General features: G+C 39.4%; 2 protein-coding genes across 3 annotated transcripts; one reads left to right on the top strand and one right to left on the bottom strand.

The window, feature by feature from the left end:
* The first annotated feature begins 683 nt into the window (after positions 1-683).
* On the top strand, positions 684-8,295 carry tmem121b (transmembrane protein 121B). The gene has a single exon (XM_053688102.1). The coding sequence runs from the start codon at positions 728-730 to the stop codon at positions 1,919-1,921; it is 1,194 nt and encodes a 397-aa protein (XP_053544077.1). The 5' UTR covers positions 684-727; the 3' UTR covers positions 1,922-8,295.
* il17ra1a (interleukin 17 receptor A1a) lies at positions 7,717-14,297 on the bottom strand. 2 transcript variants are annotated; one of them, XM_047162217.2, is made up of 12 exons: positions 14,220-14,297; positions 13,742-13,792; positions 13,236-13,257; positions 12,826-12,972; positions 11,860-11,984; positions 11,624-11,750; positions 11,001-11,048; positions 10,699-10,847; positions 10,437-10,511; positions 10,232-10,298; positions 10,006-10,128; positions 7,717-9,843 (listed from the first exon to the last, which is right to left on the bottom strand). In XM_047162217.2, exons 1-12 carry the CDS (start codon positions 14,280-14,282, stop codon positions 8,402-8,404), a joined length of 2,439 nt encoding a protein of 812 aa, XP_047018173.1. In that variant the 5' UTR covers positions 14,283-14,297; the 3' UTR covers positions 7,717-8,401. The 2 variants fall into 2 exon arrangements, with proteins under 2 accessions (XP_047018173.1, XP_047018174.1); XM_047162218.2 differs by lacking the exon at positions 14,220-14,297 and adding an exon at positions 14,090-14,191.
* Between the last annotated feature and the right edge of the window lie 4,015 nt (positions 14,298-18,312).

Genomic DNA, 18,312 nt, shown 5'->3' with positions numbered 1-18,312 from the left:
TAACAAGACGTTGTTTTAAAGTTGTTCATTCGCGATCATAAGTATCAAAAATGAGCAAATCGTGTATTTTTGAATAATTATATTGATGAAAAATAAATATTGCTTTCAAAATGGTTACATTATGTATCTATGGTAATATAAATGTTCTGTCGTACCTTACAAGCCATCCCCTTTTATTTATAACTGCCTCCAAATTCCTTCATATCTTCTGAACAGCTTTTGGATCTTTTCGATTCACTGATCTTCACCCTCTTCAAAATTAAGGCTCCAATTAGAACCAACAAGTGATTTTATAGCATTCAACAAACGTTTAAATCCATTTTAAACAGCTGGGGTCAGTAGGTGTGTGCCAGGATCGCGTGGGGGATAGCTTTAGATTGGGGTAATGCTTTTCTTCAAGTGTAATGAAGTTTCTTCTTATGTAGCATTGTACACCAGTATGCCCCAAACCCTGCGGTCGAGACTATGCATTTGACGGATTTTTTTTTTTCTCCTAAAAGTAAAGGAGTTGGTAATTAGTTGAAAAGCAGAAAGTCTGGTGTGAGCACGGAAAACTCTCTAATGTAGAGCACAGGACTAGAAAACCCTGATATGTCTATCGACGCGCGCACAGTCCGTTCCGTCGCGCTCCATAACGGGATTTCTGCGCCATTCTGAGCTGAGCGCGTGTCACTGCGCAGGGCCGGAGAGGAAAAACAGGCGAGGAAGCAGAACGGGCAGGAATACGATGATCGCGGACATTCGCAAAGCGAACTCCGTGGCCAGCTGTGTTCGAGCCGAAGCGGCGATCTACCCAGACTCCCCCGTGTCCTCGGCACCGGAGAACGGTCAGCTTCTCCTCCGCAGCGGCGCGTGCACGAGGGGCACGAGCACGAGCGCGTCCAGCGCCAACGCGGACCGAGGCAGCACGGACAGCGCCTCCGCGGCGGATCGCGCCATGACCTCTGGGTGCGAATTCCCGCCGTCTGCGCCGCCCTTCGTCCCGCGTTCCTCCAAGAACCTCTTCTACAAGGTGCTGTGTTTCGCCTTGCTCGTGCTGCAGGGCGGTATCCTGGACTTCTACCTCATAGCGTTCACCGACCTGTACTGGTGCTCGTGGATAGCCACGGACCTTGTGGTGGTCTCCGGCTGGGCCATCTTCTTCGTCCGCAACGCCAGGAGCAAGCGCGAGCGAGCGTGCGGCTTCCGCCAAAAGAGCTCGCTCTTCGGATGTCACCTGGGCGAGTTCGCGTTCGCGCACCTCGCGTGGCTCGTCTACGTGATCGCGTGCGCGCCGAAGGTGGCGCTCGTGCTGCAGACGTCCATCCTGGAGCTGGTGGCGCGCGAGGTGCCGTTGGGCGCAGCCGGCTTTGAGGCCACCGCGCTGCTCGCCGCGCCGCTGCTCTTCTGCCTCATTAACTCGCTGGTGGAGGATCCGCACGGCGCGCCGCGCTACCACTCGCAGAGCTGCTTCGTGAGCACGTGCGTGGACGTGCTGGACAGCTTCACGCTCGTAGATTTGCTTCTTGTGCAAAACGAGATCCCCAACAACGCGTACCTCAAGTACGGCGTGATGGCGGCGTACTTCGTGGCGCTGGCCGTGCCGGTGCTCTGGCTCTACGAGCTTTCCGCCGCCTCGCGGATGCGCTGCCGCTGGATGTGCGCGCGGTTCCTGAGCGGCGTGCTGCTCGACGCGCCTCTGCTCGCCGTCAGATGCTTGCTCGTGTTCCTCTACGACATGCCCGTGTCACTTTTTATGTTCAAGAACGTCTTTTTCTTGGCGTGCAAGTGCCTGGAGTTAGTGGAGCAGTGCGCCAGCCTGAGGAGTGTGCGCAGAATGGCGCGCGGAGGAGACCCGGCCCAGTTCTCCCACTGCGTCTCGGAGAACGACATGTGCCCACGCGGCTACGTTAACACACTGGCTGTTAACACTCAGCCCTAGATGCTGCTGATGCTGCTGCTGCCGCTGCCGAAATTAAACTGGGACGCGCATTTACAGTATATTCCCAAGAACTCACCATATAACCAGCCTTATGAAACGCCGTCGCAAGACCAACATCCTCAACAGGTGCTACAACCAAACAAATCGACGTGCCAGAATCTCAGATGGCCGCTACTCCTGATGTGGTATACGTGTTTCACGTGGGGCGTGAAATAAAGGCTTTTCCACATCCTATATAGCATATTACACACAATGCGTCATATAGGCTAGATACACACCAGGGTTTGTCTGCAGGTCACAGAAGGCGTGTATCTGAGTCCATTTTTGAAATGTGAGCAGTTGTGAGTGGGCGTGGCTTTAAGTCTTTAGCTGGGAATCTTAGCATTGACGTTGTTAGCCAGTAACCTAACCCAGTGGTTTTCAAAGTGGGGGCCGCCAGGGGGCACCCGGGGGGCCTCAACAATTTGGTGTGAAAAATAAATAAATACATGATTTTTAATATATATATATATATATATATATGTGCATTACTATAACATTTGTAACAATACATATTAAAATCACATTTGCTATACCTAAATTTCTACTTGCTAAACAGACAAAATATCAATGTAATTATTAATTTAAAAAAGGGGGGGGGGGTATATTCAGAAGTCTGTATTTTTATTGTGTTTTGAAGACATCTTGCAAAAGGGGGGCCTCAGTCAAATGTTAATGCCATCTGGGGGGCCTTGCTCTGGAAAAGTTTGGGAACCCTTGACCTAACCTGACAGGATTTCTAAATCAGGACTTTAGGTCCAGTTCGAGGAAAACTCCATCCTGAAACACTTTACACATGTTTATATTGAAATGTTTATGTGCTCACTGCTGCGAATTTGTTGTTTCTTGTTGTATTTTCCTTATTCTTGTGAGAACTTGCCACTCTGAAGTCACAAGGTGATGGTGTTAGGGCAGTTAAAATAGCGTTTAATAGAACAAACATTTTCAACAATCTCAACCATAAGTGATAACTGTCAGATTTTGCTGTTAAAAACAAAAGAGCAAAAGCTTCTTTCCTCACTCAGCATGTTCCTGGGATGTTCAGTGTTATATGTTACTAAGATACTAAACTTGGCTAGATTATGAGTGTGGTGGCATTGACAGCAGGATTAGCATGAAAGTTGAAGATGTGGAACAGTATCTGTTTGACAAGTCAATGAAAAAAGTCCAAATTTAATCATAAAATAAATCTTTTGCCTCACTGAAAACCACATATGGTCATTCAGGGTGGATTTTTCCTTTAATTGCTGACGCTTTCCAAATAACATAAGATGACCTGACAGGATTTCTTAAGGGGACCTTCTATTCATAGATCTTCATAATCTGCACTGTAAACTCTTAACTAGCTAGCTAACACGCACTACCCTGACAGGATTTTTTCGGGGATTTACTAATATTCACAAGTGTAGTATTCATAGTGTTCACTGCCAATGCTAGCTAACTGGCTAACAAGCTTACTTTGCAGGATATCTGATTGATGAAATCATAAAATACTCCTAATTCTTGCAGTGAATGTCTGTGAGTTCATATATATAACCTCAAAGACATATCTACTCTTCTGAGATTTGCAGACAGATCCTACTCTCTACCCATGTCACGTAAATATGATATTGGATGTTTGATATTCAGCACGAGTCAGAGTAATACATATTTTATGTTTTTCTTCTTATTATTTTACTTATTTGAATTCCAATATCTTTTGAACCCCATGGTATACAATTCTAAAAGCAACTGTAAAGGGTGTACAGGACATTTTGGACATGCTAGAATAATTGGAACACCTGTACACCTGCTCATTTATGCAGGTATCCAATCAGCCAATCATGAGGCAGAAGCATAATGCATGAAATCATGCGGGTTCAGGCCAAAAGTTAATGTTCAGTTAATGTTCACATCAAACATCAGAACGAAGGAAAAAGTATGAACTCTGTGACTTTAACCATGGCATGATTGTAAGTACCAGATGGGCTGGTTTGAGTGTTTCAGAAACTGCTGATCTCTTGGCATTTTCCCACACAACAGTCTGTAGAGTTTACACAGAATGGTGCGACAAACAAACAAACAAACAAAAATAGTGAGCGACAGTTCTGTTGGTGGAAACTCCTTGTTGGTCAGAAGAAAATGGCCAGATTGGTTTGAGCTGCCAGGAAGGATACAGTAACTAATATAATCACTCTTTCCAACTGTGGTGAGCAGAAAAACGTTTCCGCATGCACAAAACATCGAACCTTGAGGTGGATCTGCTACAATAGCAGAAGACCACATTGTGCACACGTGTTGTGCATTCTGAGATGCTTTTCTGCTCACCACATTTGTAAAGAGTGATTATCTGAGTTACAATATACTTCCTGTCAGCTCAAACCAGTCTGGTCATTCTCCTCTGATCTCTTTCATCAACAAGGATCTGTTTCAGCCTTCAGACCCTACGCTCACAAGATGGTTTTTTGTTTGTTTTATGCACCATTCTGTGTAAATTCTAGAGACTGTTGCGTGTGAAAATCCCAGGAGATCAGCAGTTTATGAAATACTCAAACCAGCAACCAAGTCGTGGTTAAAAAAATGAATTTTATATATATATATATATATATATATATATATATATATATATATATATGAGAGGTCGTGTATATAACAGGATAAGATGGATACCAAGTGGGGCTTTTACAGCTGGATGGAGGGAATAACCATGGTAAACAAGCTTCGCTTCCATTTTTGTACATCAAACTATAAATAGGAACTAATGTTGTAAATGTTGGACCACATACACCATAGGATTGGTCTGAGTAATCGTTTGAGCCAGTCATATGGATTTGTGGCTTTACCACATACCTAATCCACATAGAACTGAGAAAATTGCAATTTAAATATTGCTTGCTTAACAAAAGCTAATACAAAATAAGTATTGAATTATGTCCAAAAGTTGTGCCTCATTATTGTCACCTAGTTGCACTCTTTACAGTTGGTTTTAACATTGTTTGTCAAACAGTTCAAACAACGTTGCAATTCCAGAGGTAAAAATTTATTTTTTTATTCTACATTCAAAGTCCAGAAGTTGTGCATCATTACTGCCATCTAACTGCAACTTTTATATAGTACTCAAGTAAAGACTTATTGATTTCTTCATTTTCATCTTATGGCACTTTGAAGTCAGTCCCTAACTAGCATCACTGACCTTTTGGCATGGATATGAAATATCTAATATCAAGCTAACTTCATATCATTAGCCAAGTCCAATAGGATGCTATATTGGAACTGAGCCAAATCCAACCTTTCTTCCCTCGACTTCACCGGGTATAAACCCTCTCTGGTGTGTGTTCATGATCCCGATGGTCATTAGTGATGCGTGACTCGTGGTGTTTTTGATTTGCACTTGTATTGTGAGGCACTTTAATGAAACTATTGAGAATTTATTCATAGTAATTATGGAATGTCACACATGTGCTGTTAAAAGCATGAAACGCATCTATTACTGACACAACACTACTGACAGGGTAGTATGTAGCTGATCACTAGCTGCAGGCTAACGCTCCCTAACAAGAGCAGCTCAATCTTTCTGTATGTGAAAACTTCCTGTGTTAAGGCAAAACACTACAGGTGAATAGGATCTTTTTCTTTAAAAAGAAATAAAAAAAAAATCTTTCAGAGGTATGCTTACAGGTATTTTTTGCATTGGCACATTTTCAGTAATGTACATTTACACATATAAATGTTGCATACTAATTAAAGCCTTATGTTTAGAACAAAAATATTTATTTCACAGTGGAGACGTTCTTTTTACTGAAAGTTTGTTTAATCAAGAAAATACCATATTTATTATTTTTTGAAAAATGTATTATTTTTTGTTGCCATTTTCAGTATAAATTCTAACATGAATTCAACAATAATTAGCGTTTTGGGAAATTCCTCTGCAATATCCTTCTAATTAGGGATAGCAGTGAACTTAAAATTAATAAATGCCGGTCATGTAGAAACTGAGATCTTTGCTTCTCAATGTAGAATTTTAAAATTTTTTATAAAAACAGTTTTAAAAATGTGATTTCATGTGTTTCCATTGTAGTCATTATGGTCTATAAGATTTATAAGACCTTCTTCAAAGTTTCAGATAATGTGACCATGAGTCAATGAAAAACAGTGAATTAAACAAATAATCAATACATTTTAAGTGAATGTTGTATATACAATTTATCCAAAAAATATTTTTGAAAAATGACTGTTGTGGCCAAAATTGTCATTTCTACCTGTAGTGTCTTGCCTTAAGAATTCGAGTCAGTTAAGAAAAAGTCCTTAATTGACAGCAAGTATTTAACCAGTGCAAAATTGCAAAAGTTTAGTCAGAGGAGTGAAATGAAAACATTCAGAAAACCAATATGATACTCAAAACAAAGACCACGTTGGTCAAAATGGTAGACTATCTTTGCCTGCTAGTAAGTGCTGAACTGAAAGAACAAAATCATGCGTATTCATTAAAAAAGTAGGTTGAGCTACTCTCTCTGATTAAGCATGGCAGGACAGTCTGTAATAGGATCACATGGTTTGTAAATGGATCCAAGCAATGAATTTAGACATGAAGTCTGTTCTCAGTGTCAGTGCATACCTCACATTTAGACTCACAGGTGCGAACTTGTGAAAACGTGTCGGTAATGGGTGCTATGCGATTAGTGGTTTATTTTCTATACTAAAAACCTATATAACATTTAATAGATATCATTGAACTAATGTGAAGTAGACATTGTCTCGCAGTTGTTGAGCAGTCAGACACATTGTCTGTTGATGTATTTAAATGCACTTGTGAAAAAGGTGTCAAATGTTAAGGACTTGGTGTATATTTCAAGTGAAAATTCTATGTTCTTTTTATTTAAAATGTCAGTGAAGGATATGTTATGGCTAGTAGTTGAGAAAGAAATACTGCATTAATTGTGTACAGTATGGGCTTGGGATGATTGCTAATACCATTGGTCATAACCACATACTTGTTAACACTTTGTGAATACCACAAAGTGAGGAAATATGTAGCCCATAGACCTCATACTTACATAAGATTGGCCTCGGCACAGTAGCTGTATCTCATTAGTCTCCATTCAGAGCTAGGCTACCTCTCTGCATGACCTCAACATGCTGACAACAAACAACTTGAACTGAACATTTAGTTCAGTTCAAGTATTATAATAGGTCAGAGGCAGGAAATATAAGTAGGCCTGATCAAAGAAATGGAAAACCCCATGTTTTCTAGCTCTTTCCACAGAACTGGAAAACACTGCTTTAAAAACCTGTTTGGTTAGTCTACAGGTTCAATTACATTTAGATAACAAGCATTTCAATGACAAGGAAGTGTATTAGCTGGTATCCACAAACAGTGGTGGAACAAGAGCGGAAAGAATCTTAAAGGAAAGTTAAATATGCAGGCCGAAAGTGCATTATCAAAAATGGGATTTTTGTGCCTCACCGTGCAGTGTGAATATGTTTATAATACAAATGTATTCCATGTTTGAATATGTGTATATGAGAAAAATAACACGCATGTAAAATGCCGAATTAAACTTGTGCGTACACCTTCAAATGTTATACAGAAGTCCCTCTCACAAGAGTCTTTATGGGTCTTTTTTTTTGCACTATAAAATCCTGACATCACCTTGTTGTTACATAAAATGGCGGAATTTTACTAGCTAATCTTAAACCTGGAATAAAGGGACAGGTCAACCATTTTATTTGACAGATATGTTTACAATAAATTTCACAAAAAAAAAGCACACAACAAATACAACCAAAGAAGCAGTTTTTTATTTTATTTGCAGTTATTAATAAAGTACTATTATAGTATTACATTCAAAACCCCATGTGATGGAGATCCATTAATCTGATTATACAAATCTACCTACGAGAAAACTGAGAAACAAATAATCTTCATACATGTTTGTTTTTACACGGAAAGTTATTTATAGTGCAATGCATGCAATGGTAAAGTAATCAGTATATCGTAAATGACAGCTTGTAGATTCCCTGTGATGAAAACCCATTTTAACCAAAAAGGTTATGTGCAATATTAAATGTAATACCTGTTTAAATGGAAATCAGTGGACAGATGTCCATATGTCTGTTAAAATGTCATTTAAAATGTTACAAGACTTTTTTCTTTTGCATTATCAAGCTCATGTAAGCACTACAAACAGCAGTTCACAGGTTTCAAATAATTGTCACTTGTTGTACCTAAGAAAACAATAAAACACATCTACACAATATGTGGGTTTCCACTGGTTTCCTGTTGACAACCTGAGAACAATGTTGTTGTTTTTCAAGCTGTGAATATGTGCGTACATGGCACTCCTGTGTGTACTTGGCACTCTGCAATGGACTGGCAGCCCATTAAGCTGCATTCCTGCTTCACGCCAAGTGTTCATGGGATAGGCTACAGATGCTCCTCCACCCTGACTCCTCATGTTAATATCAGCTCTCCATTGTCTCCGTACAAAATCCAGACGAGATGGGACTGTTTAGGTACAGGGCTTCCTGCAATTTAGCCAGTGCAGCAAGAGAGGATGGAGGAGGCTCCTCCCTTACCATTGAGTCTCTTGAACTGTATCCTTGATCCGAAAATCTAGATTGTCTCTTTCCTGAGGCCTCTTCCACCTGATTCTCATCAATCTCCATTGGCTGGGATGAGTGCATATCCCAAGATGTCTGGAACTGATCATCCACTGAAGGTGGAGGAGCTGTAATATCAACGGATACCAGGGAGACCTGGAGGTTCAGTAGTTTCCTCAGGGCCTCCTCTTTATCAATGGCAGGGGAGTCTTCTGTAGGTGGCCAGCTGTTCACATATACCTCGTTTCTACTTGATGGTAAAGGTTCCCGTAGTACAGGTTCAACTAAAAGGCAGGGATGGTTCTCCGAATCTGCATGGCACACCCCAGCTTTGTGGATACCAAGTGGGGCTTCCATAACTTCCACTGGACAGAGGGAATATTCCTGGCATGCTGGTTGGATATCTAGAAAAGAAGGTTCCTCATATTCCAGGTTAAGATGTGGTATTTCAGTGGACCATACACTATGGGTCTGGTCCATAGGGTGTATCTCCACCTCACACTTGCATACGGATGGTCCGATGTTGAGCACAGGCTCACACTTATGAACCGGTGTGGGACTCCCGTTAAGAAAAGGTCTGCTCTCATCTACCGGAACCTCATCTTCACTGGCTAAGCACTCCTTTTCAAACCAGTCCGGATTCTCTAACTGGTAAGCCTGGAAGGTTTCAATGGCGTCCCTCAAAGCTTTGCCTGATGGGCAGTTGATATAGTCATCGATGCCAATGCCCTTAATTGTGTGCACCTTCCCCTTCTGATACTTCTCCAGATCCAGGATCCGGAAGAAGAGCTCTTCAAAGTGCTTCATTAGCTTGTATTTGACTGCCACATCAAACATGGAGGGCACATCATATTCGTCACTGATATCCTCAAAATATGCTACCAAGTACTTGCCATAAGAGGCGGGCCGCTGCATGTCGGGTGTAATGAGCTGCAGGGCGAGTGTCAGCATGTCTCCCATTGGTGAGCAAACATCCTCACGTAAGAGGACTCGAGGTTCGCCACACATAGCCCCCCACTTGGCCTGCACTCCTCGTGAGCAAAGGACCAGCACTTTGTCAGAGGATTGCTCTATACGACGCTTCTGTAATTCCGTCCATTGCAAGCGGCCCATGGCTCCAATAGAGGCCGTGTCCAGGAGGTCCAAGTAAACCTCCGTACCGCATTTGGCCCTCAAGAAGGCACAGAGCTTCAGCACTATATCAGTGTATTTTGGGTGGTCTCTTGAGTAGATGATCAGCACGGAACACTCACCATTTGGAAGATTATCTGAAGTGAAGGGCTCATTCAGGGGTTTTTCTGTACCTGTAATCCAAAGTATAATATTGACTGAATAATCATGTCTGTCAGTGATTTTTTTTTTAATTTTATGAATAGGTAGCATATTTTGCTCACAATAAGCAAATTTCTGAAAGAGTCATTTGAACCGCTATATTTGAAATAAAAATATTATTTCATATTTCTTACCCTTCTTCTGCTTCCTGCAGCGCAAACAAATGGCACAGATGGCACAAAGGACGCAGAGTAGGACAAACAACCCAGTAAAAACCTTCCACAAATGATCTGCACCTGCGAGTGGCTTAGGTGGGTCTGTTTAGAAAAATTAACATAACCAATAACATTCAATTGCTCATTCTAGCAGTCACACAAAAATAAGAATACAGAAAACTGGATGACTGTATTAGTTTCATACCTGGACATATATTAAAATTCTTTTGCTTCCGTAAGCAGTCATTTCCACACTTAAAGAAGGGCTGGATCTACACATGGAATACATAAAAAAATGTTTTTTGTTTAACAAATAACAAATATTATATGCATATTAATGCTTATATGAAATATGAAATTGTATATAATAATTGGAGGTATAATCTATTACAAATCTATTGCAAAAATACCTCCACAGTGAAACTGCAGCATGTGTGTGGCCAAGCTTCAAGGTCAAACATGAGATTTAGGGATGACCTGTTTTCCTGTGCATAAGAAAAGATGCACTGAAAATGCTATAAAAATAATTTTGTATCCATGCGTAGATGATGTGCATCACTTTACTGCTTTCTGCATTATAACTCATTCTTAGCTCATCCAAAGTACGAGAATGCCAAAATATGTAGTGATAATATCATAGCAGTGTGTGAAATGTCTAAATTAGTTCCTTACCTTACTGAGATTTTGGGTTTCTTTGTGTTCTTTGCACTTCAAATGGACTTTATAACTTTCAGAATGCTCATCAGTGTCAAAGGTAACAAAAAGTGTCCTGTTCTGAGGTCCTGACTTCACCATGGAAATGCTGGGATTCCAGTTTTCTCCTGTGGCACAAGGAGATCAGTGAATATTACATTCGTAGGCAGTGATGCGTGGAAATGATGTGTAACAAAGCAGTGTGCTAAAAAAATAACGACGGTACACATGCATGTTAGTCTTTGTTTTCCTACGGCAAATAAAGTCAGATGTTCACTCACCTCTTTCAATACAGATTCGAGTCGACTGCATAGCAGGACTTTTACAACCTGTTGTAACAGATACAAATTTATAACAGCATTCTGAACTATATAAGAGACTTTGGGTGAGACTTTCAGCAAGTGCACGTTCAGGAGGACGTGGCAAAATGCACGAAACCTTGCACGTGAAAAATCTTTTGGCAGTAGTGGTAAAGTCTGGTAGTAGTTCAAATATGGACATACTGGTATGGTACATTTTCCAGCCAGGTCTAAGACATCAGTCAAAACTGATTTCTTCAGATTTATGGCCAGCTGGCAGAGTTTGTGGCACACAGCAGTATTGGTGACACTACCAGTGTCAAAAGTCACGTCCTCTTAAACGTACACCGCACATCAAAAAGTCCCACTAAAAGTGAAAATGCACTTGCAAACACAGCTTTTTCAGTGGTAGAGTGAATCATAGTTGTGTCATGATTTGTCCAGTGTTGTTCATTGAAAATCACAAAAACACAAATTTAATTACTTTCAAAATTGTTCATTTTTAATTATCATGTGACTTGGAATAAAAGTCTGTACTATGCAGTGAAGTGATGACCAGTCTTAATCTTGGTTAAACCTTTAAACATTTACTTGCATTAACTTACCCGAGACTTGGATAGTTTTGTTGATGTAGTAACTGGTGTAGGCTAAGTTGGGCTTGGGGAGGTTGGAAACTGACACCAAATATGTCTCACCTGGATCAACAACCACTTTGTCCAGAGAAAAAGACCACTGCAATTCAAAATACGACATCAGAGATTTAATAATAATAATAATAATAATAATAATAATAATAATGATAGAAAGATGTTGAGGTATAAATAGTGGTTTTATGTCTCACCTGTTCACCAGAAGGATTTCTCATTGTAGTAATCTTATTGTGAAATATGTAATGGACACAGAAGTGTTCGCCGCTGCCCTGCTTTGTCACTTGAAACTCAGTTCCAGTCAAATGTATAATGCTCCCTGCAAGAAACATATACTTTATACATGGATAGTTCTCCTTCAAAATCCAGGAAAAAATTATAAAAGTATGCAAATTAGACAAAGTTGTTGTCTTTCATGGGCTACTTTTTTTTCCTTTCTTTTTTACACAATACCTCAATCTTTGCATGAAAGATTGTGTTCAGTTTGTGAGCTGAACACTTCTACATGTTTCCTGAATTTTGTTTCTAATATATCCATCTATCCATCCATCTTCTACCGCTTACTCCTTCTTCAGGGTCACGGGGAACCTGGAGCCTATCTCAGGAAGCATCGGGCACAAGGCGGAGTACACCCTGGACAGGGTGCCAGTCCATCGCAGGGCACAATCACATACACACTCACACACCCATTCATACACTACAGACACTTTAGACACGCCAATCAGCCTACCATGCACGTCTTTGGACTGGGGGAGGAAACCGGAGTACCCAGAGGAAACCCCCGCAGCACGGGGAGAACATGCAAACTCCACACACACAGGGCCACGGCGGGACTTGAACCCCGGACCCTGGAGGTGTGAGGTGAACGTGCTAAGCACTAAGCCACCGTGCGCCCTGTTTTTAATATATTAACATCTTTAATGTTGACATCATCACTAATCATAATCAATAATCAGAAATAATCATATACATCTATTCGCTTCCTATAATGATACTCTCTATAATTAACAGGTTATGCAGATATTCATTTTGACATAACTCATGTTTCTTCAACATTGGCTTAGTGTTAAAGAAATACAGGAGTGCATATAGGTCAGCAGGAAACACATTATAGAATACACGTCTCAATGTCTCATAGTGTGGTGACTTCACATACTAACCATCATCCCTTGCTTTCCATTCGGCCACGATTACAGGCACCAAGTCTCTGTTCTCATCCGTTCTGACGTCTACATGAACCTTCAGATCCTCTGGACTGGTCGGAGTGAAAAGCTGCGGTTTCATCCATTCTTTATACATACAGTTATCTGGGGAAACAGGAATAAACTCAGATTTTGAACTCAAAAGATAAAGTGCTATAGGATTATTAATACTTTTAATGAATTTCATATGACAGTTTTGAATGTGTGGGAACATTTATACATTATTAAATTAATAACTCAATACTACTACTATGAACAATAATAATAATAATAATAATAATAATAATAATAATAGCCAAAAGGTTCTTTTGGAAGGTCCACACAAGGATAGTAAGACAATTGTGTGTGTGTACACAGAAAACACTCACTTATTTGAATATCACATGGCACCTTTAAAGAAAAGAACAAAAGGAAACAATCATTTCAAGGAAAGTGAGCAATATTATAGGGGCTAAATATGTACTTTCTTAAGTCATCTGATGTGTAATAAACAGTATTAGTATGAGTAACATGCTTCATACAACTATGTTCTCCAACAGTACTTGCCAACATTGTGTCATTTAAGGTGTTTTGCTATTACTCATGATTATATAGAAGAAGAAGAAAAAAACCCTGTAGAACGTCAGAGATGTTAAGATCACGTCTAAAAACACAGGAAATTAATTGAGGCCATATAAATACAGAATGTTTTTGTATTTAGGAAAACAAAGAAAAAAGCAAGCAAACAAACAAACAAACAGAATTTTGATATTGTTTGACACAAAGGGTGATCAGAAACTAAAGAAAAAACCTCAACCTGAAATCTTGAAGCTTAGTTTTGAAAGGAATTATGAAATTGTAAAGATTTTTTTACTAAACTATATGATCTACTCACCATTTGGTTGCAGGTCAGAGAGGAGCTGTTTGCGATGTTTAGACATGACACCTCAGACAGAGAGAGGACAAACACAGCAGCTGTTAAACACCTGAAAGCCATACTGCTCTCATGGTACAACAATAATCCCTGAATTATGATCTCAAGACTGTTTTCAGCTTCTGTTCTCAAACTGTTTTTCGTGCAGTGGAACAAGGTGCGGTGTCAAAGTAGGCGAGACAAATGAGCTGAACTTCCTGGAGTGTATGTAAATGGGACTCGATGAAAAAAACAACACCTGCCTTTACTGGAAAGACCTGCCTCCGTTTTCTTAGAAGAGGTGAAAACGGAAGTAGGAAATGTTTTTACCTGCCCAACTATTTTCTTTATAATTTTCACTCCTTTAAGGAGCTATTTTGTAAGTTTATTAATATTAACATAAACACTTGTTATTTTAAGTCTGAGTGTTAGTGTGTCTTTCAAAGCGAAACAGGATCACCTGTGAGTCGGAATGCAGGATGTACGAGTCACTGGATGATTTCCAAACCACTCCCTGCTCCATATATAGGTGCCCTACAAAGGCTACGCAACAACAGACCGCGTACCTTACAGAGTGCACTACACGTTCAATACGGAGCCGTATAGAATCCGGCCGCTAATCGCTACTATTTTTAGAATCTGATTTTTTTTTAAAACCGTCCACAAGATGGTAGCATTTCCCTTACAGACGCTTCTCTATTTTTATGGTGTGTTTTAGCACTTATCCCACATGAAATATGATAGTATAGATCCTAATTTTATTCAATAATTCGCTTAAAAAAGGAGTGCCTATATGATATTATAAATATATTTTTAAAGAAATCATTAAAATGCCATAATGCCCTTATGCAATTAGCATGAATGCTAGTTAACCGCATTTAGTGTATTTGCTAATTCTATGCTAAAAACTCAACCCGGTTACTTTCAGCCCTGTCAGTCATTTAAGAGCAAAATGCAACCTGTCAGCAAAAAATCCATGTAAAATGATGGACTGTTGCCTGAGATAGGGGTTAAATAAAGATTTAAATGCACGTTTCTTAGCTTTAGTTTGATGAAAGCATGTGTTGTTAGCAACAAGCTAGCCAGCTAACATTAATGACACGTTTATGGTGTATTTGCTTTCTCAAAACAAAATGGTTCGTGTTATAGATTTAACCAAATATGTGTATGTGTTGATTGATATAAAGTAAATACTACTAAAAACTCATTTAAAGTAGTGAAGTTTACTGTTGATGGTCTGAGCAGCCATGTTGCTTTGACGTCATGTGCTGAACCTGGGGTTCAGGAGACCATGGTTGAGTTTTCTCCTATTTTGATTCTTTGATTACTTTCATTTATGTTTCTAGTTGGAGAATGGATATTCTGCAAGCTAGGCTGTATGTATAAACACCCAGTAATATGTAGATTGTAAATTTATAAATGGGTACATCAAGGAATCATTCACCCACATATTGTTGTCACATCCATTAGAGTTCATATTTGTTTATATCAAATGCTTGATGCTGTCTTGCAAAAATCATGATTCTGAAAAATATTCCAGATGTTATACAGTGACTTGTTTGAGTGTGATTAATGTGGTGAGTAAAAGTGAAATGTCTTAAAGGTAAAATCCCCGAATGGTTGCATATTAATCGTTATAAAATTATATATGGTATCTAATTGCATAGAAGATTTGTTTTGTAATCAAAATCTGAACTACTTTCATTACCCATTTCCTACATTACCCACAATGCCCTGCTGAAAAAAACAATAGGAAACCCTCATAGAATTTGTAATGATTTTAATGGTTATAATGGGAATTGTATTGGTTTTAATAACATCTGTAATAGCCCCTGTGGGTCTCTACTGGTAATTTGTTGCCTTCTACTGGTGGCATGTTATACCTAGTGGACACCATTAAGGACCAATAATGATAATGGTAATGTTTGTAATTGTTAGCTGATGGTTTGTAATGGTATTTGTAGTAGAAACCATTAGAATTTCTGTGATGGTTTCTATTGTTTTTTCAGCAGGGTGCTGTTTGACAACCTGCCAATAGTGTTTCTGTGGGATTTAGCTCTTGCTTCATCTCTGCCTGCAATGCAATAGAGCTTTAGTTTTGCTCTTTTTTTTTTTTAGGAGCTAACAGCAAAAAAAGAGACAGTTATTATTTGTGTTTGAGAGTGTTGAAATTTTTTCTTCTATTAAATGATGTTGTAACTGCACTAGTAATGGCCCCTGTGATAGCAGCATGTGAGACAAGTGCTAACTTTCATGGTTATAATCAAAATACAACACCAACCAACAGATTAGCACATGATTCACGAAACACATCACGAATATTTCAATATAATATGTATAAATGAGTGAAACCCTCAAGTAAAGTATAAAGTAAATGTGTTTTGTTACTTCCCAGAAACGACTACACTGTAATTCTAACCCATTTTGCCCAAGCAGGGGCTCCTGATTGTCAGTCTACAAGTCTGCAGCTGTAACGGCAATGTAAAACCATTAAATCACATTTCATTCACCAGTCCCACACAGGATTAATGGCATATATCATATACAGTGTGCTCAGAACTGTCTCACTCTCTGTACATCTCCACATGGATTCTGAAAGAACTGAAAGAACTAATGAACTGAAACAGCACAGAGCACTCAAGCATGTGTGAGAACAGTAATAGTCGTGGGTCACTTATGTGCAGCTCACTGAGATCAAACCCAAGTCTATGAGGGTAAAACAACCTCACAGGCCTGATATCAAAACGCAGAGATTAGCCGTGTGATCAGGATCAGGGCTACCCACACCCAGCACAGGTGTTCACTCTCATGTTCACTCTCATGTTTTTATACACTAGACAATAGAGGGATTGAGGGGTCTGAAATATTGCATCCTCTGTTTAAAGTGAATTGTTTGGACGCTATTCGGACAGGGTGTGGAAAGATAGAGGAAGATAGTGTTAATGATAAAATCAAAGAACTACTCAGAGATCAGATCTGTCAAATCCAGCTGCAACAGCTCCATGTTTTAGTGTTCTTCATGCCACTTGGTGTGACACATTTACAGTGCTAAAACAACAGCAATAACTAAATCAAGCTAGATTGCCAGTTAAATATTATCACAAACAAGCTGACTACAGTATTTATCATTAACAACAGATTAGTTGGATGGTGTGTTGTCACAGCAGTTGCGTCCTCACAGCTCCAGGACTCGATCCTTAGCTAGAGTTATTGTCTGTTAGGAGTTTCTCTGCATGTTCTCCCTATGTATGTGTGGATTACCTCTGGGTTCTCTGGTTTCCTCCCACCTCCCAAAACATGCTAGTCATGTCTAAATTGCCCCTAGGTATAAATGAGTGTGGAATGTAAGTTTGTGCTTGGTGTGTGTCCTGCGCTTGACTGGTGTTCCATCCTTGGGGAATGAATGAACAAGTGAGTTAACATCACTTTATTTGTCACACACATCACTTTCATTATCGGTCTATATACTGTATAATGTCTAAAGCATGTGGTCAAATTTTGTATAAGAATTCCATATTATATTCAACCCCTTTCTTTTTATTCATGTTATTGTTTAGCAGGTTGTGCTATGGTCTTGTAAGTGATCATTTTATTTCACCTACAACTGAAATCTGATAGCTAAAACAATGTTGTTTTGGGCTTTGGAAAATAAGTAGCAAAGAAGAACTACTATTTGCTATGATGAGCAAATGTGCCTTGATAAAAGACCAAACAGACTAGGAAATCTCTCTGGATCAATTTTTCAGCTATTTGCACATATGTAGCACATTTTGTAACAAAGTCTGGAACTGTGTGGATATATAAAGCCCTACTGTGTGGTTTCTTTTCCTCTCAGTAAGACACTCAAAAGCATGAAGTGCCTTTGAATGGGATTTCTCATATATAAAATATATTCAGTTTGACAGAGTAACACAGAGGAAGGTTTTCTGTACCCAATTTATAGGGTTTATATAGTAAGACTTTCAGATTAGGACTGCTGTGCTGGGATCTTATCAGCGTTTATGACTCAAACAGTATGTGACAGTGACTTATGTTTTTTTTTTTTGTCTTGTTCCTGGAATAAAGATAGGCATCAGTGAAGAATGTTTGTGTGAATTGATCCTGAAGTCAAGGTGATAGAATCTCTAGGGAGTGAACTGATCCATATGCCACAGTAAAGAGTAGATTATAGAATTTATAGATTATAAACAACTGTCTTAAAGGAATAATGTGTTTCAGTAGTCTTTTTATGAACAGAGTGAGTAATTATGAATGGTGTGTGCGTGTAGGCGAGGTGGCATGTGCTGGTGGGTGGAGAGTGCCATTTTCCCCAATTAGAGCTTGCTTCACAAAATGTCTGTTTTTACAGAGATCTGGTTTAAAGTCTGTATTTAACAGAGCACATCAGAGCATATCATGCAAAAACAATAACTGTAAATGCGAAATCCTACAGTATCTTTGCACTTTATATATGGAGGCTTGTTAACAAAAACATCATACACAAAAATTATGACATGGTGGACAAATCATATTTATGGGATAAGCTAGCTGATGGGGGAAGTGAAATTTCCAAT

The sequence above is a fragment of the Ictalurus punctatus genome, chromosome 19, assembly GCF_001660625.3.
Source record: "Ictalurus punctatus breed USDA103 chromosome 19, Coco_2.0, whole genome shotgun sequence".
NCBI classification, from domain to species: Eukaryota; Metazoa; Chordata; class Actinopteri; order Siluriformes; family Ictaluridae; genus Ictalurus; species Ictalurus punctatus.
This window is presented reverse-complemented; position numbering and strand designations above follow the sequence as displayed.

Excerpts from the sequence above, each read along its gene's own strand:
- tmem121b (XM_053688102.1), top strand. The coding sequence starts at position 728 with ATGATCGCGGACATTCGCAAAGCGAACTCCGTGGCCAGCTGTGTTCGA.
- il17ra1a (XM_047162217.2), bottom strand. The coding sequence starts at position 14,282 with ATGGAGCAGGGAGTGGTTTGGAAATCATCCAGTGACTCGTACATCCTG. Across the intron at positions 13,793-14,219 it reads TCCTGCATTCCGACTCACAG|GTGTCATGTCTAAACATCGC; the intron begins GTGATCCTGTTT and ends TCTCTGTCTGAG. Across the intron at positions 13,258-13,741 it reads CTCTGACCTGCAACCAAATG|GTGCCATGTGATATTCAAAT; the intron begins GTGAGTAGATCA and ends TTTTCTTTAAAG.